General features: G+C 45.1%; 2 protein-coding genes and 1 pseudogene across 4 annotated transcripts in view; 1 reads left to right on the forward strand and 2 right to left on the reverse strand.

Moving 5' to 3' along the window:
- Nucleotides 1–895: 895 nt before the first annotated feature.
- On the reverse strand, nucleotides 896–8,906 carry POLL (DNA polymerase lambda). Of its 2 annotated transcripts, none has more exons than XM_004460040.5 (9): nucleotides 8,782–8,906; nucleotides 7,466–7,629; nucleotides 6,501–6,795; nucleotides 6,192–6,309; nucleotides 5,532–5,849; nucleotides 4,989–5,162; nucleotides 4,268–4,396; nucleotides 2,173–2,341; nucleotides 896–1,762 (listed from the first exon to the last, which is right to left on the reverse strand). In XM_004460040.5, the coding sequence occupies exons 2-9, from the start codon at nucleotides 7,578–7,580 to the stop codon at nucleotides 1,398–1,400; spliced, it is 1,683 nt and encodes a 560-aa protein (XP_004460097.1). In that variant the 5' UTR covers nucleotides 7,581–7,629; nucleotides 8,782–8,906; the 3' UTR covers nucleotides 896–1,397. The 2 variants fall into 2 exon arrangements, with proteins under 2 accessions (XP_004460097.1, XP_071071793.1); XM_071215692.1 differs by lacking the exon at nucleotides 8,782–8,906 and having other exon boundaries at nucleotides 5,532–5,650; nucleotides 5,744–5,849; nucleotides 7,466–7,624.
- The window catches only part of DPCD (deleted in primary ciliary dyskinesia homolog (mouse)), a 34,317-nt gene continuing 18,047 nt past the window's right edge, over nucleotides 8,899–25,168 (forward strand). The window contains exon 1 of one of the 2 annotated variants that reach the window (XM_058298539.2): nucleotides 8,899–9,023. In XM_058298539.2, the coding sequence (XP_058154522.1) occupies nucleotides 8,960–9,023 (64 nt within the window). In that variant the 5' untranslated portion in view covers nucleotides 8,899–8,959. The remainder of the gene's footprint in view (nucleotides 9,024–25,168) is intronic. The other variant, XM_012525738.4, reaches the window with a different exon arrangement.
- Nucleotides 20,556–21,440, reverse strand: LOC139439220 (eukaryotic translation initiation factor 4E pseudogene; annotated as a pseudogene).

Here is a 25,168-nt window from a genome sequence, read left to right on the forward strand (position 1 = left end):
TCCCCAGCATGACTCGTCCAGGCAAAGCCCTGTGGCTTGGACTTCAGAGTTCTGAACTAGATTTGGGGGGCCACTCAGGTTGCTAGGCCCTCTGTACTGAGGCCAGGTATTCAAAGGTCGGCTCTGGGACTCTGTTACTAGCAGACAGGACTCGGCGATCCCCGCTCCCCTCCCCCAAGCACACTCTAGGTGTAGCCCACCTCTGTCGTGGGGCCTCTTCAGGTTCCTGTTGCCCTGGCAATACAGCTTACTTCCCTTGCCTCTGTGCCCATTATTCGGGCTTGCTTGGCTTACCCAAACCTCCTCCCTTACCCACCAACTTCCCCCACCAAATTCCTCAAGGCCTGGCCTCAGGAAGCCATCCTGTCCCCGTAGTTGGACTTACTTCCACCTGCTCTAGCAAACTAAGCCCTTCAGCCCAAGTGTCAATCCTCTAACAGCTTGGCCTTCTCCTGACTTCTACCATACAGCATCCCTGCTGAAGCTGGTCCCTTAACTGTCCCCAAACAGAGCCTGTTTACCCTCTCAAACAGGCCATTTCCCTGCTGCCCCCTCCCCTCTTCCATGCAGCCCTCCCTGACGGCCCCAGCCTCATAAGTGGCACATGGGTTGCCGTTTAGGTATTATTTTCTAGGAGTCTTGTCACCTTGTTCATGTCCCCCAATAGGATGGTCAAGGGCAGGGCCCACTGGAGATGCTGATGGGTGGATAAAGAGGTGCTCCTAATGCCTCACTCCATATCTCCTTTCCATATCACCCCCACCCCGCTTCTGAGTTCAGGAGTTAGCTCAGGCCAGGCCCATCTGGAACGCAGTTGCTCAGCTTTCCAGAGCTTCCCCACAAAGTGCCCATCTCTATCCCTGTTTGGGCTGGAAGCCACAAACACCAGGCAGGGTGAATGTCAAATGCACTTTACTGGTTCTTGTGCCTTCAAATGCTGTCCTTGCCAAGCGTGGGGCACCCCCTCCCCAAAGCCTACAGCTGCACAGGAAGTGGGGTGCACGGAGGGAGTATGTGGCTCACTCTCTAATCCAAAGGGTCCTGGATGATGCTGGGCCCACAGCTGCTTGCCTCTCCCCCTGCAGCCCCTATCCCACCCCCAGCAGCTTCGCAGGGGAGAGTAGGGGGTGCCTGGCCTTCAGCCTAGGAAGCTGAACATTAAATCAGTCATCTGGCCCTGCTTGAAATGAGGCAAGGGTCCATGTGCAAAACCCTACCACGGGCAGCGGTGTGGGAGAAGGAACAGCAGCCTGTTCCCTTCCTGCAAGCCCAGGGCCCAGGCTTGCCGAGGATAGCTCATGGTTGAAGTAGTGAGGCTCAGCCAGCTGAGGCCGGAGGGGAGTATTAGACCACCAGGGGGGGCAGCAGGTCCAGCACTCAGGGCCCCCAGCCGCGGGTCACCAGTCCCGTTCAGCTGGTTCTCGGTAGGGCAGGCCTAAGAGCCTGAAGACGTCCTTCTCAGTGGGAGTGGGCAGAACCTGGCCGGGCCCCACCTTGAGGCCCTGGGGGGTCCGGACCACAGCTGTCCTGAGGGCGTGCTCTGACAAGCTCATGCCCTTGGTCTTGGCCAGAGCCCGCATGGAACGGTTGAAGTGGGCAGAGCCAGTGAAGTAGAGCAGGGCACAGGCAAACTCGCTGTAGGGCACAACGATGATGTCGAGCCGCCGGTGCCGCCGCCCCGGCCCCGGCAGCTGGCACACTCCCAGGTACTTCTGCTGCTGGCCATTCTCCTCCTGGCTCACCAAATCATCTGTCAGGAACCCTGGCCAAACAAGGGGGGCTGCTGGGAGGACAGGGAGCCACGCTGCCCCGTCCTCCAGGTCTCCCTACTCATCCTGTGCTCTTTTCCCAGCTTGTCCATTTATTTGCTGGGCCAACTTGCCCTCTCTGGGCCTGTTTCCTTGCCTGTGAAATGTGGCTAGTACCTCCTCCCCATCTCCCCCCAGTGTCACAGACAGATCAGATGAGTGTTACTGAGCATCTCTGGGTGGGTGTGGGGAGCTGTTCCATTTCTTTGAAGTGGCTCTGGCCACATGGGAGAAGTGGGTTTCTTACAAAGTAACTCCCCCTGCTTCCTGCCTAGGAACTGCAACTCTGAGGCTTTCTGTCCTGGGAGCTGCCCAACCCTGCCCTGCCCCTGCCAACTTGTCCACCCAGAAATGGGGCTTGTACCTTGTTGCCGAAGGCTGTCAAGGAGGTGATTAAAGACACCCCGGTGGGACCGGCCATCCGGGTGCGTGACCAGCACGTCCACATCCCCACAGGTTGCTTTTCCCCGTCGGTACGACCCACACGCCACACACAGCAGCCTGGGGTTGAGGGCCTGGGCCGATTCCCGGACCTGGGGAAGAGCAGCGAGGGGGTGAGGGGTGAGGGATGGGGGCACAGGGCCTCAGGCAGCAGGAGGGCCTCCCCCGACTCAGAGGCCCACACTCCCAGTTTCTGGATGCATGGCTACCAGCTGGAGGGGCTATCTAGGAACAGGGATAAGCCCCCAGAACAGAGGCCAGAGGATCTATCCTGGGAAGAAGCTGTTCTCTAGCTTCACCAGGACAGAAGAGGAAGTCAAAGTGCTCATACCAAGGGGGATATAAAATTCTCCCCCTGCTTGTGAGGGAAGACACTGCTGACTGTTCTCTCTGGAGCGCTCTCGGAGCATTGCTTCTCTTGGCCCTAGCCCCAACCTAGGTTCACAGGTCTGTGTGAAACCCCACTTCAGATAAGCGCTGGGGTAGCTGGAAACCCTCAGCCAGGTCTTGGCAGCCCCAGGCATCTATGGATTTGGAGTTAAAGTCAAGAGTGTGTGAATCTGGGCTTGAGGCCTGAGCAGGTGGCAGGCTGGGTCCCCCAGGCTGGGGGGGGGGGGGGGGGGAAATGGAGCACAGAAATCTAACTGCACCTGCTGGAAAGGAAAGCAAAGCAAGCAAGAAGGGAGCAATTCTGAGCCAGTGCCCACATTCTGACTTGAAGGAATGGGGCGTGGTGGGGAGGGAGCTGAGGCAGAGGGAACTGTCAGCTCAGGGCTATAAGCCCATTAGCCTCCACCCCAGAGACAGTGAGGCCTTTCACATGCAGATGGCCTCCCCGCCTCTACCCCAGGACACTGAATTTCGGGGGCCCTGGAAGCAGGACACCTCAATTCTCCTGACAGGTGGCTTTGCTAATCCTTTTACTCCCTTCTTGAGCCTCCCAAGAGGATGGGAGGAGGAGGCCCTGGGATGAGTAATCCCATCAAAAACTCCTATGGCTGGAGCCCTAAGTGGGTAGCACAGGAGGCCAGGTGGAAGTCACTCCTGTTCCAACAGGCTGAGTGCTGGCTGCAGCATTCTCTGTGCCCAGAGACCGTGGCTGAGTGACGGTGTCATCACTAGCACCAAGGCTTGGTGACAGATGGATAAAGGGGCCTGTCCATCTACCCTGCACTGGCGTCATGGCCTGGTGGCCTGGAATAGAGTCTCCATGGAGTCCTAGCCCTATCAGAATCCTAGACCAAAGCAAGCAAGTCTTGCCTACAGCAACCAGCCCCTAACCCTGATGCCAAATGAACAAGTAGTACACCCAACCCTAAATGAGTACTGTTCTCTCTCTAATCTGGGTTTTACATGAACCAAATACCTAACTTAACTCCAAACCAAACCCTAATCCTAGTTAAACTGTATTTCTGGGAGAGCCACAAATCTTAACTCAAAGGCAACCAATTCTAATCAAACCCTAATCCTAATTCAGGACAAGCCTTAACCTAACTTTTGATCTAGCTCTCCTCTAATTCCGAATTTGGCCCTACTGGTGCTGTGCTTCTACCCCAGCTCTACCCCAAATCCTGAACCCGAGGGTTTGGCATCAGACAGGCTTCAGGGGGTCCATACGACTCCTGGGAAGAGATATAAAACTTGGCATGTTTATGCATTTTTGGCTTCTCAAAGAAGTCTGTGAACCATAAGATGTTTAAAATTTCTGCCTTAATCCACATTAATCTAGCGCAGTTCAAATCTTTATATCCTCAAGCAATTCTGACCATAATCTACCTCCTCCAATCTAGCCCTGATAATCATCCAGTTCTAACACCATTCTCACATTGAATCCTATCTTAACTCGGCCTCACTACTGAGAACCCTAACCCAGAGGGCTGGTGCTGCAGTACCCCATACCAAATTCACCCACCCTCTCCTCACTCCTGGCAACCCATTGCTTCCTCGCCAGCTGAGGGTCTGGGACTCATGGCTTCAAGTCAGACTCTTAGCAGGACCTGGCTCTCCTCACTGCTCACCATCTGCTCAATCTCCATTGCCTCCTCCCTGGGCATGCGTTCCAGGAAGTCATCATAATGCTTCAGGCCTATGGCCTGCTGGGGGGTCAGGAGGGCCTGGCTGCGGATGTCTTCCAGGCTCCGAAAGCCCTGGAAAAGGAAGCCAGGTGCAGAACTGTGAAGATCCAGGACCAAAGATGAGGCATGAATAAGCACACACAGTAGACTTGTTGCCCCTCGACTCCCAAGGAAGGCCTGAGGCAGGACCAACCCCAGCAGCAGTTGGGTCTGTAACTGGTGGGACTTGAGAAAGGCAGAGGGCAAGGAAGGCAGACCAGAATTCATCCCTGCCTCATTCTTAAAATACTAGCTCCTGGGCTGCATCCCTGACTTCTGATCCCATGGATCTGTGGATGGGCCTGGTACCCACATTGTTAACAAGCTCCCCACATGATTCTGGGCACAGTCAAGTTTGGGAACTACTGCTTTGGACACTCTGCCCTGAGGCCTGGTCTCTTCAGGAAGGCTCTTGCTGGCCTAGGGGACAGAGAAACCTGCTTGTTGTCCCTGCTACCGGTAAGTGCCTCTGGGAGCCAGGAGAGGGGTGTCCATGAGCCCTGAGCCCCTTGAAAAGTGGTCTCCCTATAGTCTGGGGTTCATTCCCATCAGAATATAAGAGAACTGGGGGAGGGGACCCCTGAGACATGGCAAAACTGACATGGGGGCTGGAGTAGGGTATGACCTGCTGGTACCACATTTGAGCAGTCTTGGTTCCAGCTCCCCAGATGTTGGAGAAGACCTCCAACACAGGCACACTCTCACTGATGTGGTCCAGCTTCCGCAGATGCCCACTCTCCAGGATCTCTACAATCTTCTCAGCCATCCGCTTCCCAATCCCAGGGATACTGCAGGCCTCCTGGAAGGGAGGAGGCAGAGACAAGGAAGAAGAGTGAGAAGATGGGGGGGGGAGAGCCTTTGGTGGGGATGTTCCTTCCATTAGCAGCAGTCTGGGAGAAGGCCAGCCTGGCTGGTTAGCCACTGCATGGCTCTGTTAAGCATAGGCCCAGCTGAAGATGAGAAGTGTGGGTAAGTGGTCACCCACCTTCAATAATTATCAAGATTTCGGCAATCTGCTTTCATCAATCTCCCCATTTTCTTCTCTTGTGCAAATCCCAGACATCATAAAATCTTAACCAGTACACCAGATCCCTACTTGTGACTGGTGTCTTCACAAACTCCTGGCCAGTAAAGAGAGGAACCCCACCTTGCCCTAACCCCCAGGTACCTGGTAGGAGGTGACAGGCTTGTGGAAGCTCTTGAGGGCATTGATGGCCTTGGCATAGCCCAAGGTCCGCCACTTGTCTCCCTGCACACTGTAGGCTTTGGCCAGCACTTCCAGCTTCTCTGTGATGTGGGGGTTGTGGTTGGTTGCCTTCTGGCTTGAAGGATGCGCACAGACCCACTTATCCAGGGCCCGCGGGGCTGGGCTCGGCTCACCATCTCCCTCAAGGAGGGTAGGGTAGTGACCGCTGATCAGGGCCTCCAGATGGGCTGCGCTAACTTGGGTCTCATCTTCATCACAGGATTCATCATCAGAGCCAGCCTTGAGGTAGGGAAGAAGAGGAGACAATAAATAAATTCCTCCTCTCCATAAGGAAGGCACCTCAAGCATGGGAGTTGATTGTCCTGAATCAGACTTGGGTCTCCTTAAGTGTGGGGCCCAGTTCCATTTGGCGCCCCGCCCCCAGTGTCCCCATGGTGTGTGCTGGTTATTGCCTGGGTAAATGCAGGAGTATTGAGTGTTGGGAAGAGCTAAGTGCTTTCTCAGTAAAGAAAGCCTTCCTCTCTCAGAGGCCTGGGATTTTCTGAACTACCACCAGGCCCTCCCCTTCACTGTGACTTGGTTCCCAAGGGAAGGGGGCATGGGAGATGGGAGGCATCTGACCTGGGCTTGGGTGCTTGCTGCCTCTTCTGCCTTCTGGAGAGGAGATGCAGGCCTTGTGGGGGGAGGGGAGGGAAAGGGAGCCTGGTCTGCCTTGCTGGGCTGTGGATGGTCCAGGTACCTGCCGGATGGTGATGGAAGGCTGAGACACCAAAGGTCTTCCCCTACCTCTGCCCCCAATCCTTCTCCATTCTGGATTCTTGCTTTCCCAATGTGTCCAATTAAGACAGGGATAGGTACCTTTAAAAAACCCAACAACAGAGCTCAAGATGCTGCCAGAGAACATTTGAGGGCAGACAGGGACCAGCCCACCTGTTGGGGATGAAGATGCTGAATCCTGCCGTGTCCACCAGCCTTCTTTCCTGCAGACACAAGCTCAGCCAAGATGACTTCACCAGCTGGGCACCCAAGGGCAGCTGGGGCAGTCGAAGGAGGCGGAGAGCCCGCTCGCCGTCCATGCCTTCATCTACCACAATGTGAGTGACTCCTGGGGCCTGAGCAGGGCATATCTGGCCACCGTACTGGGTGATCTGCTTCTCAAAGAGTTCTGCCCGGGCTCGCCCAATACCAGTGGGCACAATGTGGGCCCGCAGGGAGCTCAACCACTCTGTGGAGGGGACATCCAGGTGTCTCCTGTCATGACTTTGAGATACGATCTGAATGAACCTTTTATAAACAATCCTCCTGCCCCCTAATCAATCGTTTTTCCTTTTTTCCAGGCAGCCTGACTTCTGGAGAGCCCAACACAAGCACTGAGCAAATTTTCTCTTGGGTCATCACTTGGGTGTAAAAGGTAAGGAGTTTCATATATCCCGTTCCCGACCGTAACCCAGCACCTGGAACAGAGCCTGACACATTGCAGATATCCTATAAATATTTGTTGAGAGAATGAATGACTCCTTCCCCTCTCCCTGCTTTGACACTGCAGCTCAGAGTCACTCATTTTAACATTTGTCCTTTCAACAAATATTGATGGACACCTGTTCTGTGCCAGGCACAAGGCAGATATGTTTCTTGCCCTTGCCAGCCTCAGTCTAGGAGTGTCCCTCCCCCACAAGTCCTATCCTTGCCCTAAGGGAAACCTTTGCTATCTATTTGTCAATTTGGCTGCAAAAAAACTTATAACTCTGGGAACCTGAGGGGGATTGCATTCTCCTGGGCATTTCTTGAGGGACTATTTTCTGATTGACGGAGGTCCTAGGCAATACCCAATTCTGGACACAAAACAATGGAGGGCAACAGAAAGTTGGGAGCATTCCGAGGATGGGTCAGCTCACCTCCTGCTTCTTCTCCCTCTTTCCTCTTGGGAATCTTTGCATGTGCTTTTGATGATGAATTGGCATGAATTTTCTTCCGCTTGGGAAATGCCTTCAAGATGCCCCCAGGATCCATGGAGGTTGACTTGATCGTGGCCTTTCTGTTTGCAAGTTGGCCAGGGCAGCTGTAATGTGGAACCCCAGAAGTGAGATCCATCAGCCCCTTTTGCCTATGAGGTAGTGGGGTCTCTGCTGACCAGACCTTGAGAGCAGCAACTCAGTCCCAGCAACTCCAAACCAAGTGAACCTTGGTGGTTTAGCCTGGCTCTACATCTCAAGCCTTTCAAAGCCAGCGTATGGGAAGAAATGAGAAGAGTGGACTAATGGAGGACTTTTGAGACACTGGAAACGATGTCTTTCCTTAGAGGGGTTGCTTTAAAGAGATGTGATGTGGGGGCATTTTCAGAACTTGGAGTTGTCCTGGGTGGTGCTGCAGGGACAGTTACCAGACATTATACGTCCTCCCATGGCCCACTGGGTGGACTGCGGGAGAGTGAGGGCTATGATGTGGACCACTGACCATGAGGTGCAGCGGTGCTCAGAGATGTAGTCACCAAATGCAATGAATGTCTCATGAAGATGGAGGAGATTGTTGTTATGGGGGGAGGAGGGGGGTGAAGGGGTGGGAGGTATATGGGGACCTCCTATTTTTTTAATGTAATATTAAATAAATAAAGACAAAAAAGATTAAAAAAAAAAAAAAAGATTCAATGCAGTGTCTGACCTTCCTGCATCTCACTTCCAAGGGACTTTACCAAAATGGGAAGCTAAGCTTGGAAATGCAGCTGTATGTTTAGGAAAAACTGGGCTCCCAAGAGGAGTGAAGACTGGGAGGGAACCGACAAGCAACCCAACGTAATCCTCTTCACTCTTAATAAAGACCAGCAGAAGAAAACCTGGGGTAAGTGGGTGAGGGGGTAGGGGAAGGGAGGTCAATGGAAACGCCCTGCACCTGCCCTGGTCCGGGTCTCTAGGCACGAGGGTGCTGAGCCCGCAGCTGCGGGGAGATGGGGCACGGCCGCAGCAGGTGTGGGGTGACCTCCGGGATTGGAAGAATCTCGGTCTCACAGCTGGGGGTAGAAAGGCCCCGGGCAGATGTGGTGCACCCGCCGCGGGCGCAGCTGGCCCGGGCCAGGGACTCCCAGCTGGGGGCCAGAGGAGGGCTGGAGTGTCCGGACTCTGCCTTAAGACGTCCCCTACCCCGGGCCAGGTCCCAGGTTAGGGTCATCTTCAGGCTGGGCCGGTCACCGGGGGGCGAGTGGAAGTGAAATACTTACCAGGGCAGCGAATGGGAGCGGACGAAAGGGGTTGGCTGGCCGGATAGGAGGGTAGGGAGAGGGAGGGGGGAGAGAGAGACTATAGATTGCCCAGAACACCTTCCGGGCCATCCGGAAGTGACCCTCGCAGGGGCGGTTGCCATGGAACCGGCCGGGCACGCAGCTGGGAGGGGTGAAGATGGCGGTGACAGGCTGGTTGGAGAGTCTGCGGGCGGCCGAGAAGACGGCGTTGCTGCAGGACGGTAACTCGAGGTCCCCCGCGAGCTCCCTTGACCTTTCCCTCAGACGCCGGTCCTCCGCGCTGGCGTCTCCGTGAAGGGCTTCAGAGCCTGGGACGGCAGAGCTGGAAGGGTCGCGGCCGTCAACCAGGCTAGGTTCCACATTTGCAGAGAGGTGACGTGACCGCAACGCACGCCTCTGGACGACCCCTAGTTTTCCCTACACCACCTCGCCTTGCTCTGAGTTCTACTACTACTACTAATTCTTTTCACATTCATTATCTCATTTGCGCCTCACCGCTGTCCCAACAGGCTGATAATCTTCCGCTCCATTTTACAGCAGAGGAAACTGAAATCCAAGGTTTCAAACCACCCCCAGCTTCCCCAGGTCGTCAGTGATATAACTGAATCTTGGCCTGGGCATTCTAGGGGTTCTATTGTGGAAGACAGGCTGGTACCCTTGGAGGTGCAGGAGACCTGGACTCTAGTTCCGACCCTGTCATTAATTCATCATGGACCCCTTAACTTGTTTGTACCTCACTTTCCTCATCTGTAAAATGAAGTGGGAAGGCTACCACTGCTATCTCTGAGCTCCTTTCCAGCTGCAATGTGTGATGTGTGTGTGTGTAAGTACCCCTCCACATGTTCCCTGGGTCTTCAAGGGAGTTAGAGCACTGTGTGCAAGGGTATGGAGTTCTGACTTTCTCCCACCCTAACCCCGGGAAGGACCCTGTGCTTCAGGGTTCTTTCTGGACCCACAGATTATTGGCAGCCAAAATGAATTAGGACTGAATTTCTGTAACTCTCAGGATAATAGCTGGGAACTCACATTCATAGGCAGAGACCAATCAGGAGAGTCTAGAGTTTGTGGAAATTAAAATCAGCTGCTCTTTGTTCATTCATTCTTGAAACATTTAGGGAGACTTTATAGTGTGCTGAGCTCTGTAGTAGAACAGATAGAAAAAGACCTGTTGTCCCAGGAGTTCACAGCATGGTCAAGGAAGGAGATATGTTATTAAATAATACTGTGTTAAATAGAGGTTGGAATTGTATAAAAATGCTGTGAGAGCACGAAGGTGGAAATGATTATATGTCTTTGGAGGAAGCCGTGACGTTGATGGGTCCTAAAGGATTTGTAGGTATTTGCTAAGTAGAGAAGAGAGGATGGATATCCAGGAAGAATGAATCGTGTAACAGCATGGAGGTGTGAAAGTATAGGACTGAATACTAGAGGAATAACAAAATGTTTAGTGAGGCTCAAGCCTTCACCTGTTCAGTCATAAACTTTTTATCAAGCACCCATACCAGGTCAGATAATATGCTAGGAGCTAGGATACAAGGGTGAATGAAAGCATCCCTTTTCTCAAGGAACGTTAAGGGGAAATGATTAAAGATGAAGAGAAATTTCAGACAAATGTGGTGTATTGTAATAGCTCTTCTATGTCATGCTAAAGATTTTGGACGTTATCTCCCTGGAGAGTTTTAAACAAATATTTTCCCAGTCAAGAGATGTTAAGTTTTATTATTAGTAGCATCACAAAGCAATGCTGTGATTTCCCCCAAACCAAAAAAATTAGACAATTTTGAATATATGAATATGCCTTTTCAAATCTCTCTTACAGATTTGCCCTGCTGGTGTATGTGTGTGTGGTGGTGGGGGGGGGGTGGCGGAGAGGGGCAAGGGATATTGGTTTTGGTAATGGGAATCCAATACCATTGTAATTTTTTAGTTGTTATAGAAATAATTCATGTTTATTGTGAAATATGAAAATATAGTTTAAAAATCACCCATAATCCTACCACCCAGAGATAATCATAATTTACATTCATACTTAAACTTTTATATTTTTCCATGCATCCCCATTCACATAAACTTTTTTCTTTTAAACCTTTTATTTTAAAATATTTTCAGATTTACAGAGCAGTTAGAAAAATAGTTCAAGCCCCATACAGACAACATATCCTCCTCTCCAATACCCAGATCCACCAGTTTTAGCATTTTGTCACATTTGCTGTTTCATTCTATCAACCCATTTTCTGAACCCTTGTGCAGGCTGTATACATTATGTTCCCAGAACACTTAATACTTCCATGAATAGTTCCTTAGAACGAGGATATTCACTTATGTATTTGCCTTAAGTACAGTTATCAAGTTCAAGAAATTTGACATTGATATAAGCCTTATAGTCTATTTTCCAATTTTTTTTTTTTTTTTGAAAGATTTTTTATTTATTTTTTTTTTTATTTAATTCCCCTCCCCTCCCCCGGTTGTCTGTTTTCTGTGTCTTTTTGCTGCGTCTTGTTTCTTTGTCCGCTTCTGTTGTCGTCAGCGGCACGGGAAGTGTGGGCGGCACCATTCCTCGGCAGGCTGCTCCCTCCTTGGCAGGCTGCTCCCTCCTTCGCACTGGGAGGCTCTCCTTATGGGTGCACTCCTTGCGCGTGGGGCTCCCCTACGCGGGGGACACCCCTGTATGGCATGGCACTCCTTGCGCGCATCAGCACTGCACATGGGCCAGCTCCACACGGGTCAAGGAGGCCCGGGGCTTGAACCGCGGACCTCCCATGTGGTAGACGGACGCCCTAACCACTGGGCCAAAGTCCGTTTCCCTATTTTCCAATTTTTACGTATGTCCCAGTAGTATTCTTTTGAGCTTTTTCTCCATCATTATTAGATCCCATTCAGGATCATGTTTTGTACTTAATTGTCATTGTCTCCTTAGTTGCTCTTTTTCCTTAATTGTGGGAACAAATATACAACAAGCTTTCCCATTTCAACCACTGCCAAGCATACCATTCAGTGGGATTGATCACATTCACTATATTGCATACCCTCACCACTTTCCATTACTAAAACTTTCCCATCTCCCCAAACAGAAAGCCTACATCCTTTGTTCACTAACTCCTATTCCTTCTGCCCACCCCTCGCCCTTGGCAACTTGTTCTCTCTTTTCTCTATGAGTTTGCATATTCTCGTATTTTCTTTGTAGTTACTGTGGGGCTTAAATTTAACATCCTAAGTCTATGACAATCTTCTTTACTTTGATATCAACTTAGCTTCGATTGCATATACAAAACTATGTTCCAATACATCTCTGTCACCCTACCTTTATGTGGTTCTTGTCACAAATTGCATATTTATACATTATGAGTTCAAAACCACTGATTTATTCTTATATTTTATAAATTTGCGTTTTAGATACTGTAGGAAGTAAAAGTGTAGTTACAAACCAAAAACAAAATAAGACAGTCATTTGTATTTACCCATGTCATTACCCTCACCAGAGATCTATATTTCTTCATGCAGCCGTGAACTATTGTCTATTATCCTTTCCTTTCAACCTGAAGAATTCACTTTAGCACCTCTTATGAACTCCCTCAGTTTTTATCACTCCCTTGTTCTTTAATTTTTAAAAAATTGAACGTTTTACTTCTTCCTCACAGGAATATGAAAATTATGGAGGGAAACTTAACAGGATTTTTTTTTTCATGTCCCAGGGCCAGGGATTGAACCCAGGACCTCATATGTGGGAAGCTGGCACTCAACCACTGAGCCATATTGGCTCCCCTGAGTTGTTTTTTTCGTTTGTTTGCTTGTTATTGGTTTTTCTGTTTTTAGGAGGCACTGGGGACTGAACCCAGGACCTCCCATGTGGAAAGCAGGCACTCAGCCACTTGAGCCACATCTGCTCCCTGCAGGAAATTTTTTTTATTGTCTTTTTTTTTTTTTTTTTTAGAGCTATATAGATCACACAAAATGTTAGATTAAAACCATAAGAGGTTCCCACATACACCACTCCCCACCCCCCCCACCCCACACTACAGGAAATTTTAAAAAGGTAACACAATTGTAATTCTTAATAGTCTTTGGATGGTTATGACAACAGTTTCCACTTTTTGTTTGTTTCTTTGAGCAAGGATTCTGGTCCAAAGTTTTGTTTGTTTTTCCACAGCAGAGTTCATTGTGTTATACAGTTCCATGTTTTATCTGCTACTTCTCCTTACTAATAACATACATGACCCAAAACTTTGCCTTTCAACCACATTCACACATATAATGAGGCACTGTTAATTTCACTCACAATAATATGCTACCATCACCTGTATCCTTTTCCAAACATTTACAATCAACCTAATTAGAAATTCTGCGCAAATTAAACATCAGCTCTCCACTCTATTCCCATTCTATCTCTTGGTAACCTATATTCTAGAATCTAGCTCAATGAGTTTACTTATAATTAGTTTGTATTAGTGAGACCATACAATATTTGTCCCCTTGTGTCTGGCTTATTTCCCTCAACATAATGTCCTCAAGGTTCAGCCATGTTGTCTCATGCATCAGGGCTTCATATCTTCTTACAGCTGAATAATATTCCATCATATGTATGTACCACATTTTGTTGATTGGACACTTGGGTTCCTTCCACCTTTTGGCAGTTGTGTGTGAGTAATGCTTTTATGAACATTGGTATAAAAATATCTGTTCCCCTCCCTGCTTTCAGTTCTGGGTATACAAGGTATTGTAGCAGGATTGCCAGATCATATAGCAGTTCTATACTTTGCTTCCTGAGGGACTGACAAACTATCTTCCATAGTGACTGTACCATTTTGCATTCCCACCAGCAGTAAATGAGTGTTCCTCTTTCCCTACATCCTCTCCAACCCACTTGTCTTTTTAAATAGTGGCCATTATAGTAGGTGTGAAATTATATCTCATTGTGGTTTTGATTTGCATTTCCCTAACAGCTAGTAATGTTGAGCATCTTTTCATGTGCTTTTCAGCCATTTGTATTTTCTCTTTGGAAAAATATCTATTCAAGTCTTTTGCCCATTTTTTAATTGGTTTGTTTTGCTTCTTATTGTTGAGTTGGAGGATTTCTTTATATAGTCTGGATATTAAGTGCTTATCAGATAATTTGATTTCAAAATGATTTTTCATCCATTGTATAGGCTGCCTTTTCACTTCCTTGACAAAATCCTTTGAAGCACAAAAGGTTTTAATTTTGAGGAGGTCCCATTTATCTTTCTTCTTTCATTGCTTGTGCTTTAGGTGTAAAGTCTAAGAAACCATTGCCCACCATAAGGTCTTGGAGATGGTTCCCTACATTTTCTTCTAAGAGCCTTATGGTGTTGGCTCTTATATTTAGGTCTTTGATCCATTTTTTTTTTTTAAACAGGATTTATGTTTAAGTCTTTTTTTTTTTTTTAAAGGTTTTATTTATTTATTTAATTCTCCCCCCTCCCCCGGTTGTCTGTTCTGTCTATTTGCTGCGTCTTGTTTCTTTGTCCGCTTCTGTTGTCGTCAGACACACGGGAAGTGTGGGCGGTGCCATTCCTGGGCGGCTGCACTTTCTTTCGCGCTGGGCGGCTCTCCTTTCGGGGCGCACTCCTTGCGCGTGGGGCTCCCCTACGTGGGGGACACCCCTGAGTGGCAGGGCACTCCTTGCGCGCATCAGCACTGCGCGTGGGCCAGCTCCACACGGGTCAAGGAGGCCCAGGGTTTGAACCGCGGACCTCCCATGTGGTAGACAGACGCCCTAACCACTGGGCCAAGTCCGTTTCCCTTTGATCCATTTTGAGTTAGTTTTTTTTATAAGGTGTGAGGTAGGGATCCTCTTTCATTCTTTTGGATATGGATATTCAGTTCTCCCAGTTCCATTTGTTGAAGAGACTATTCTGTCCCGGTTGAGTAGACTTGGCAGCCTTGTCAGATATCAATTGGCCATAGATATTAAGGTATATATTTTTCTTTTTTTAAAGAATTTTTTTTTTTACTTTTAAAGAAACTTTAGATTACATAAATGTTACATAAACAATATAAGAGGGGAAGCAGCTGTGGTTCAAGCAGTTGAGCTCCCGTTTACCACATGGAGGACCCAGGTTCAATATCCACGATCTCCTGGTAAAAAAAAGAAAAAGTAAAAGAAAAAAGGCATCCCAGACCTGTGTGGTGAGGTGCAGGGCCCTGCACGGCGAAGTGATACACCAAAAAGACAATGCACAACGAGATAGAAGAAAAAAATACACACACACATATATATATCTATATATGGGATTCCCATATGTCCCACTCCCTCCCCCTACCACACTTTCCCACATTAACAACATCTTTCATTAATGTAGTACATTTGTTAAAATTGATGAACCCATGTTGAAACATTGCTACTAACCATGGACTACAGTGTACATTATAGTTTACACTTCGTCCTGCACAGTTTTCTAAGTTGTAACTAAATATACCATGTCACTGCATTGTCTTGCAGGGCAAATACGGTGTCTTGAAAGTGCCCCATATTACACTTATTCTTCTCCCATCCCTCAGAACCTCTGGTGGCCACTGCCTTTACATCAATGATAAGAGTTCTTCCATTGCTAGAATAATAATAAGTCTGTAGTAGAATAATAAGTCTACTTTTGTCCATTGTTCATTCCCCAATCTTGAGAATTTTGAGATGGTGATGCCCACTCTGCTTCTAATTGAGAGGGAACTTAGATCCCATGGGGCAGATGGATGGAGCTATATTGCTTGCAGTTGCAGATACTCTCTTTTTTGGGATGGGCATTGTCCATCATCATCTCCTTGTTAGTTGTCCTGGGTGAGGCCAGTAAACAGGAGGGTAGGTTTTACAACTGTACTGAAATTCAGGGCTTAACTGGCACATGGATGAACCAAACACTTAAGTGCCTGGGACATATGTTTCTCAAGTATTGTACTAATTATGGGTTTAAATAAAAGGAGTAGAAGAGCCATGCGTAGAGAACCTGTAAATGAGTCTGACTCTGTACACCGGGAAACATAAATTCCAAAGTAAGGCCCACTGACAGAGTGCTGAATTCCTGAGTTTTCTGCCCTGCTTATAGTTTCTGGATATCTCTAGAGCCTCAAAGAGTCTGCTATTTGAACACTGTTTACTGTGGCAGTCAATGAGATTCTGCTGAGACTTGCAGAAGCGTAAGCTCTGGAATGATCTCCCAACTCACTTAGAAATCTCTTAGCCATAAAAACTCATTTGTATTTACCATTTCCCCCTTTTGGTCAAGGTCTTTTTCCACATGCATTGCTAGTTGGTGCTTAGTAATCATTCCTCGGTGCCAGGGAAGCTCACCCCCAAGAGTCATGCACCACATCAGGGGGAATGTAGTTTATGTGCTGAGCTAAACTCTAAATTTGATTCCATTTGTCAATATATCTATCTTTATGTGAGTAATATGGTGTTTTGACCACTGTAGCTTTGTAGTATGCTTTAAAGTCAGGAAGCATGAGTCCTCCAACTTCATTCTTCTTTTTCAAGGTGTTTTTGTCTGTTTAGGACCCCTTACCCTTCCAAATAATTTGTTTTTTGGTGTTACCATTTCTGCACAGAAGGCTTGGGCATTTTGATTGGGAGTGCATTGAATTTATAAATCAATTTGGATAGAATTGACATCTTAACCATATAAGTCTTCCAGTCCATGAACACAGAATGTCCTTCCATTTATTTAGGTCTTCTTTGATTTCTTTAAGCAATGTTTTGTAGTTTTCTGTGTACAGGTCCTTAACATCCTTGGTTTAATTTATTCCTAGATATTTAGTTGCTATTGTAAGTGGATTTTTTTCTTGATTTTGTCCTCGGGTTACTCATTACTAGTGTATACGAACACATCTGATTTTTGTGTGTTGATCTTGTATCTCACCGCTTTGCTGAACTTGTTTATTAGCTCTAGTAGCTTTGTGATAGATTTTTCAGGGCTTTCTTTATATTGGAACATGTCATCTGCAAATAGTAAAAGTTCTACTTCCTTTCCAGTTTGGATGCATTTTATTTCTTTTTCTTGCTTAACTCTTCTAGTACATTGTTAATAATAGTGGTGACAGTGGGCATCCTTGTCTTGTTCCAGATCTTAGAGGGAGGGCTTTCAGTTTTTCATCATTGAGTACACTGTTAGCTGTAGGTTTTTCATATATGCCCTTAATCATGTTGAGGAAGTTTCCTTATATTCCTGTTTTTCGAAGTGTTTTTCTCAAGAAAGGATGCTGGATTTTGTCAAATGCATTTTCTGTGTAATCAAGATGATCATGTGGTTTTTCCCCTTTGATTTGTTAATGTAGTATATTACATTTATTGATTTTCTTGTGTTGAACCATCCCTGAATATTTTGAATAAAACCCACTTGATTATGGTGTGTAATTCTTTTGATATGTTGTTGGATTTAATTTATAAATATTTTGTTAAGGCTTTCATTGGAGAAATTGGTCTACAGTTTTCTTGTAGTATAATTATCCGGCTTTGATATTAGGGTAATGTTTGCCTCATAGAATGAGTTAGGTAGAGTTCCTTCCCCTTCGGTTTTTTGGAAGAGTTTGAGTAGAATTGTATTAATTCTTCTTGTAATGTTTGGCAGATTTCACCTCTAAAGCCAACTAGTGCTGGGCTTTTCTTTGTTGAGATGTTTTTGATGACTGATGCAGTTTCCTGTAATTGGTCTGTTGAGATCTATTTCTTCTAGAGTCAGTGTGGGTTGTTTGTGTGTTTCTAGGAATTTGTTCATTTTACCTAAGTTTTCTAATTTATTGACATACAGTTGTTTACAGTATCCTCTTATGATCCTTTTTATTTTTGTGGAATCAGTAATACTATCCCCCTTCTCATTTCTGATTTTATTTATGTCTTCTCTCTCTTTTTTCCTTTGTCATTCTAGCTAAGGGTTTGTCAATTTTTAAAAATGTTCTCAAGGCACCAACTTTTGGTTTTTAAAATTCTCTCTGTTAAATTTTTGTTCTCAATTTTATTTCTGCTCTAGTGTCTGTTATTTCTTTCTTTCTGCTTGCTTTGGGATTAGTTTGCTGTTCTTTTTCTAGTTCCTCCAGGTATATAGTTAGGTCTTTGATTTTAGTTCATTTTTTAATGTAGGCATTTAGGGCTATAAATTTCCCTCTCAGCACTGCCTTTGCAGCATCTTGTAAGTTTTGACATATTGTGTTCCTCTTGTCTTTAAAGATTTATTTATTTCTCCCCCCTTCCCCCCCCACCCTGGTTGTCTGTTCTCTGTGTCTATTTGCTGTGTCTTCTTTGTATGTTGTCGTCAGCCGCACGGGAATCTGTGTTTCTTTTCATTGTGTTATCTTGTTGTGTCTGTTCTCCGCGTGGGTGGTGCCATTCTTAGGCAGGCTGCACTTTGTTTCGCGCTGGGCTGCTCTCCTTGCGGGGCTCCCCTACGCGGGGGACACCCCTGCGTGGCACGGCACTCCTTGTGCGCATCAGCACTGCGCATGGGCCAGCTCCACACGGGTCAAGGAGGCCCGGGGTTTGAACCGCGGACCTCCCATGTGGTAGACGGATGCCCTAACCACTGGGCCAAGTCCACCACCTTTAAAGATTTATTTATTTATTTATTTATTTCTCTCCCTCCCCCCCCCACCCTGGTTGTCCCTTCTCTGTGTCCATTTGCTGCGTCTTCCTCTCTGTCCACTTCTGTTGTTGTCTGCGGCACGGGAATCTGTGTTTCTTTTTTGTTGCGTCATCTTGCTGTGTCAGCACTCCGTGTGTGCGGCATCATTCCTGGGCAGGCTGCACTTCCTTTCGTGCTGGGCGGCTCTCCTTATGGGGCGCACTCCTTGCGCGTGGGGCTTCCCTACGCAGGGACACCCCTGCGTGGCAGGGCACTCCTTGTGCGCATCAGCACTGCACATCGGCCAGCTGCGCATGGGTCAAGGAGGCCTGGGGTTCGAACCGCGGACCTCCCATGTGGTAGACGGATGCCCTAACCACTGGGCCAAGTCCGCCGCCAAGATGTTCTATCTATTGATGAGAATGGTGTATTGAAGTCTCCAACTATTATTGTAGAGGCATCTATTAGTCCTTTCAGTTTTTTAAAATAATTAATTTCATGTTTACTTTTTACGGGATCTTTGACAAGTTCATCAGTTTTAAAACGATCAATTCATAACATTTAAATACAAATTTTCTTCTCAACTAATATTTTCCTCCTGCTTCTACCTATAGTTCAGCTTACCACCTTTTGTCTATGATAACCATTTTCGTTTTCACAGGACCTGAAATATACAATTTTATATTATAGACAAAAAATTGTTCAAGTTTGTTTTCAAATGATGGCTATAAAGAATAGGTCAAGTTTTCAAGCTTACATAAAACTGTACTATACCAATTTACCAACAAAAATAAGTCTTCATACCCATTTATCTCATTGTTAGACAGCAGCTCTAAGTAAATTCTTAATGCTTATACTCTTTCCCTGTTATCACTTTGACACCTAAACTCTTTTCCCATGTTATCACTTTGACACTTACATAAGAATATCTCAATTCAGCAGCCAAGTTTTTCAATTGTTGTCTCTATCAATTAAATGGTGATATACCAAGAGTCCAAATAGGAGTTTTAACATATTAATAGAGTACTACATTGTTTATCTAGTCTGAGTGACTGTACCTTAAGTTTATAAAAGACAAAGATGGTCACACAATTCTATATGTGTGATGCTACCTATTCAATTTACTTAAAATTTTAATAAGCATAATAATCTAATGCTCCAAACTTATGCTGTTCACATGGAAAACACTACAGGAGAAGACACAATAGAGACTGCCTTGCAATAAGAGGTACATATTCATTCTACAGAGATGGAGAAATAAAAGGACAAATGTAATTGTCTGAAAGACAATTCACTTTACACAATTTACAGTTTTGTACACTCTCAATATGAGTGAGACCACTTCTTTATTTGAGCCATTTTTAACCAAAGCAAAATAACCTAAGTAATACAATGCTAAAATACAGCATCAAGATATAAAAACAAATCCTAATTCTAGTTAGGAATGTAATTATGATGTTACATTTTAAAAATCTACAATTTTGTTTAGGAAATCACATAGACATAGATCGCTTATTTGAATGAAATGCATAAGCTTGTAACAAAGTTTTGTAGTTACCAAAAAAACAAAAACAAAAATTCCAAAGAATGCACAAAATTAATGTTTATTCCACCTTTGTGTCATATTCCTGGATTCTTTACCTATGTTAACATGAAGAAAAAAACAAAAGCAAAACAAAATGAATAATTGAAATCAGAATCACTAATGTTGTCAACTAGGGTAGCAAATTAATTAAAATCTAGTAGCCATCATCAAGAGTACAGCAAAGACAATGCTGTAAAAAGAAATAAAGAAAATTGCTAGAAAACTAGGCATCATATTCTTTCAAACCAGCAAAATATGATCCTGTATGCAGTGGAACATAAGAATTTTTTTCCTGTAAGGTATTAATGCAAGTTCTTTTTTTGCATAATGGATGGGTAATGGATGGGTAAATGTGTTTATGGATGGGTAAATGTGTTTGTAATGGTAATTCTACTAAGCTATTACAGAACGCGCCAGGAACCCATTTATGGAATCTGGGGGTGATGTGCACTGTAATTCTTTGATTGGGATAGTGGATACACTAACCAAAATTTTAAAAGTAATAATAATATATGAACTCAGAAGTATAAGACAAAGACGAATTAGACTTTTCTTATATCTTAGAAACATTTAGATGAAAATCAAATTTAAAAGCAATCCACTTTGCTTTTGAAGAGGCTTTGATTCAGCTCCCAACTCTTGATTTCTTGACACAGTCTCCTATGAGAATACTCAGAAGGTGTCTTCTTAAACAACAAACCTATTTTTAGTGGTGGAGCCACTCTTAGTAGCTGTGTCTGCATGGGACTGATAACCAATCACTATCTTTGGGACAGTCTTAACCTTTCCTTGTATACCCTCTCTGTATGTGTAATAATGTGTCTGTTTTCACATTCAGTAGTCCATATTGCTATCTTATCTCCTTTAGTACTAATGTTAACAATGTCTCCTCATACATCATCACTGTAGTCATCAAAAGATGCTCTAATAAGGTACACAGTGTCTCTAGCTAAAAGTGTTCAAGGTCACATCTTCTCTGCTGTTTGTCCCTTGTAATTAGCAATTGTCCTCCTCGTTTGTTTTTTCATCTTCCCATATAGGCTCAATACCATCCTTAAAAAATAAGTATTCACAGCCATTCATTAAATTACAAGACAACTGGAAATGGTTGTACAGAGCCCAAAAGTCTTCAACAGTATCAAACTTAGAGATAGTTGAAGGTTTGCTTGCCAAGTTTTGCTTTTACCATTTTTTAAAAACCAAAAGAGCCCATCTCTTATGTAACAGATGTTTAACACAGTGTTCTGGATTAGCAACCTCCTGATTAGATTCTGTTTTCTCTTCTTCTGTAGGTGGGGGATTAGGAGTAGGGATGGTTTCTGGTTCCACAGTCGCCATCTTACTCAATCTTCTCCCTTCAGTTTTGCCAGTGTTTGCCTCATGTATTTTGGGGTACACTGGTAAGGTGCATAAATATTTATGATTATTATTTCTTCTTGATGGATTGTCTCTTTTATTAATATATAGTATCTTTGTCTTTGGTAACAGTTTTACATTTAAAGTCTATTTTGTCCATTATTAATATAGCTACCCCAGCTCTTTTTCGATTACTGTTTGCATGGAATATTTTTTCCATCCCTTCATTTTCAATCTATTTGTGACCTTGGATTTAAGGTGGATTGCTCCTTTAAAAAATTAATATATAGTATCTTTGTCTTTTGTAACAGTTTTGCATTTATTTTATTTATTTTATTTTTTTAAGATTTTTTTTCTCTCCCCTTCCCTGCCCCCCCCCCGCCCCCGCCCAGTTGTCTGCTCTCTGTGTCCATTCACTGTGTGTTCTTCTGTGTCCCCGTGTATTCTTGTCAGCGGCACCGGGAATCTGTATCTCTTTCTGTTGTGTCATCTTGCTGCATCAGCTCTCTGTGTGTGCAGCGCCACCTTGAGCAGGCTGCACTTTGTTCACGCTGGGCATCTTCCTTATGGGGTGTGCTCCTTGCGCGTGGGGCTCCCCTGCATGGGGGACACCCCTGCATGGCATGGCACTCCTTGCACGCATCAGCACTGTGCTGGGTCAGCTTATCACATGGTCAGGAGGCCCTGGGTTTGAACCCCGGACCTCCCATGTGGTAGTTGGATACTCTTTCCATTGAGCCAAACCCACTTCCCCAGTTTTGCATTTAAAGTCTATTTTGTCCAATATTAATATAGCTACCCCAGCTCTTTTTCAGTTACTATTTGCATGGAATATTTTTTCCATCCCTTCAATCTATTCGTGTCCTTGGGTCTAAGGTGAGTCTCTTGTAGACAGCATATAGATGGATCATACTTTTTTATCCATTCTACCAATCTGTGCCTTTTGACTGGGGAGTTTAATCCATCAACATTCAGTGTTATTACTGTAAAGGCAGTACTTCAACCGTTTTATTGTTTGGTTATTATAAATCTTATTTTTTTGTCTTTTTATCTTTTTAGTTACCCTTCCTGATAAACTTCATTTCTACACTCTCCTCCAAGGCTCTCTCTCTTGTCTTTTCCTTTCAGCCTGCAGAATTCCCTTTAGTATTTCTTGTAGGGCAGGTCTCTTGCTGAAAACTCTTTTAGTTTCTGTTTATCTGTAAATATTTAAAATTTTCCCTCATTTTTAAAAAACAATTTATTTCTCCCTGCCCCCTTGTTTGCACTCACTGTCTGTTCTCTGTGTCTGCTCATCTTCATTTTAGGAGGCATCAGGAACCGAACCCGGGACCTCCCATGTGGGAGGGAGGTACCCAATTGCTTGAGCCACATTCGCTCCCTGCTTGTTGTATCTTCTCGTTGCATCATCTCATCATGTCAGCTGTTTGCGTCGTCTCGCCGCGCCATCCCATTGCATCAGGTTACTGTGCCAACCTGTTGCGTCAGATCACTGTCTTGCTCATCGTCTTTAGGAGGCACTGGGAACCAAACTTGGGACCTCCCATGTAGGAGGCAGGCGCCCAACTGTGTGAGCCACATCTGCTCCCTCTCCCTCATTTTTGAAGGGACAATTTTACTGGATAAAGAATTCTTAGCTGGCAGTTTTTCTCTTTCAGAACCTTAAATATATTGCTTTCTTGCCTCCATGGTTTCTGATGAGAAGTCAACATTTAATGTTATTGCAGTTCCCTTGTATGTGATGATTCATTTTTCTCTTGCTGCTTTCAGGATACTTTATCTTTGGCATTTGACATTCTGATTATTATATTTATGTCTTTCATTAGAGTTGGGAAATTTTCAGTCATTATTTCCTCATATATTCTTTCTTCCCTTTTCTCCTCTTTTCTCCTTCTGGGACACCCATGTCGTGTGTGTTTGTGTGCTTCATGCTGTCATTAAATTCCCTGAGATGCTTTTTTTTTTTCATTCTTTTCTCTGTCTGTTCTTCTTTCTGTAAGATTTCAAATGTCCGATTTTTTATTTTACTGACTGTTCTGCCTGCTCAGATCTACTGTTTGTATGGGTCTAGTGTATTTTTAATCTCTTCTCTTGTGCCCTTAATTCCCATAAGTTCTCTTATGTTTCCTTCCCTGCTTTCATATTCTTCTTTATGGTCACCCAGTGTCTTCTTAATATCCTTTATCTCTTTAGCCATATTTTCCTTCATCTCTTGAACTGATTTACGCAATTTGTTTGAACATCTTTGATTAGTGGTTCCAAGTTCTGTCTCCTCCGACTTTTAAATTTGTTTCTTTGACTGGGCTATATCCTCCTGTTTCTTAGGATGGTTTGTAGTTTTTTGCTGATGTCCAGGCATCTAATTATCTTGATGAGTTTATTCTGATGGTCAGTTTCTCTCTCTTACCTAGGGTTTTACTGTTGTGTGGCTTTGTGTAAGGTTCTTCTTTGACACTAGGTTCAAGTTATTTTAGACCTGTGTTTAACTGGCAATTTAGTCTAATTCTTGCCCCAGGTTTGCAGTACAGTTTTTAAGATTGCTCTGTTTGTACAATTGTTTCATCCCCAGGAGAAAACTTTCTTTCCTCTGTTTCTTCTCTTGGAATATTGAGCTGTTCTGTTTATTTTTGTTTTGCCTCTATAGTTTTTATTTATTTATTTATTTTACTCTCCTTTCATTATCTCTAGCTGCTTTTGCCTGGAGGGCAAATTCTGGGAGGAGGGTCACCCTGGAGAAAACATTACCAATTCAGTATTTCCCAGCCAAAAACAGGACCAAGGACCCACAAAGGGGCACAAACCAGTTCCAAAGAGACCTGGGGAGAGGATCAGGAAAGATGCCAAAAAGCCTTTTGGTCGGCTCCCTGAGCTGCCCAGCGCTCTTTGGCAAACTGTTCCCCATGGTCCTAAGAAGGGAATATATCTTTTCAACCTCCAATGGCTCTTCCCTTGTCCAGGGTGGTATTGAAACAATGACCATGGCAATTCCTGTCCAGGGTGAGCTAAAACAGCAGTTCAGAAGTAGAATGCAGCAATTCAAACTCCCTAATTAAAAGCTGTAATCAAAATTCGGCCATGCCAACCCCATCCCTGTTCCCTGGGAAGAGAGCTTCCACATCCCTCTCCATCTGCAGCAGCCAGCCAAGAACTGGACCCAAGGAAGCTCACTTCAAGGGTGGGGAGTGGACACCAGCTGCTGCTGCAGAATAAGTCTCTTAAAATTTTTTACTACAGTTTCTCCATCTTCCCGTCCTGCTCTTCGCTGTATGCTTAGCCTCCAGAGCCCCAAAACAGTTGTTTCAGATAGTTTCTGCCTGTCCACTTGCTATTTTTGGAGGAGTAGTGAGTTCTATAGTCCCTACTCTGCCATCTGCCCCTGAAGTTCCCCCACAATCTGTTTCTCCCTCACTTTTGAAAGACAATTTTGCCAGATATAGAATTCTTGATTGGCAGTTTTTTGTTTTTAGCACTTTAAATATGTAATCTCACTGCCTTCTTGCCTCCATGGTTTCCTATGAGAAATCAGTGCTTAATCTTATCGAGGCTCCCTTGTGCATGGACATGTTACTTCTCTCTTACGGCTTTTGAATTTTCTCTTCAGCTTTGTTATTCAACAGTTTGATTATAATATGCTGTGGTGTGGATCTATTTGGGTTTATCCTGTTTGGAGCTTGTTGAGTGTCTTGCATGCATTTTTCATGTCTTTTGTTAAATTTGGGAAATTTTCAGTCATTTCTTTTAATAGTCCCTCTGCCTCTTTTTCTCTTTTTTCTCCTCCTGGAACTCCCACAATGTGTTTATCAGTATGCTTGATAGCATCCCACAGGTTCCTAGGGCTCTGTTCACTTTTCTTCATTCTCAG

This window comes from Dasypus novemcinctus, chromosome 6 (assembly GCF_030445035.2).
Source record: "Dasypus novemcinctus isolate mDasNov1 chromosome 6, mDasNov1.1.hap2, whole genome shotgun sequence".
In the NCBI taxonomy this organism is placed as follows: domain Eukaryota; kingdom Metazoa; phylum Chordata; class Mammalia; order Cingulata; family Dasypodidae; genus Dasypus; species Dasypus novemcinctus.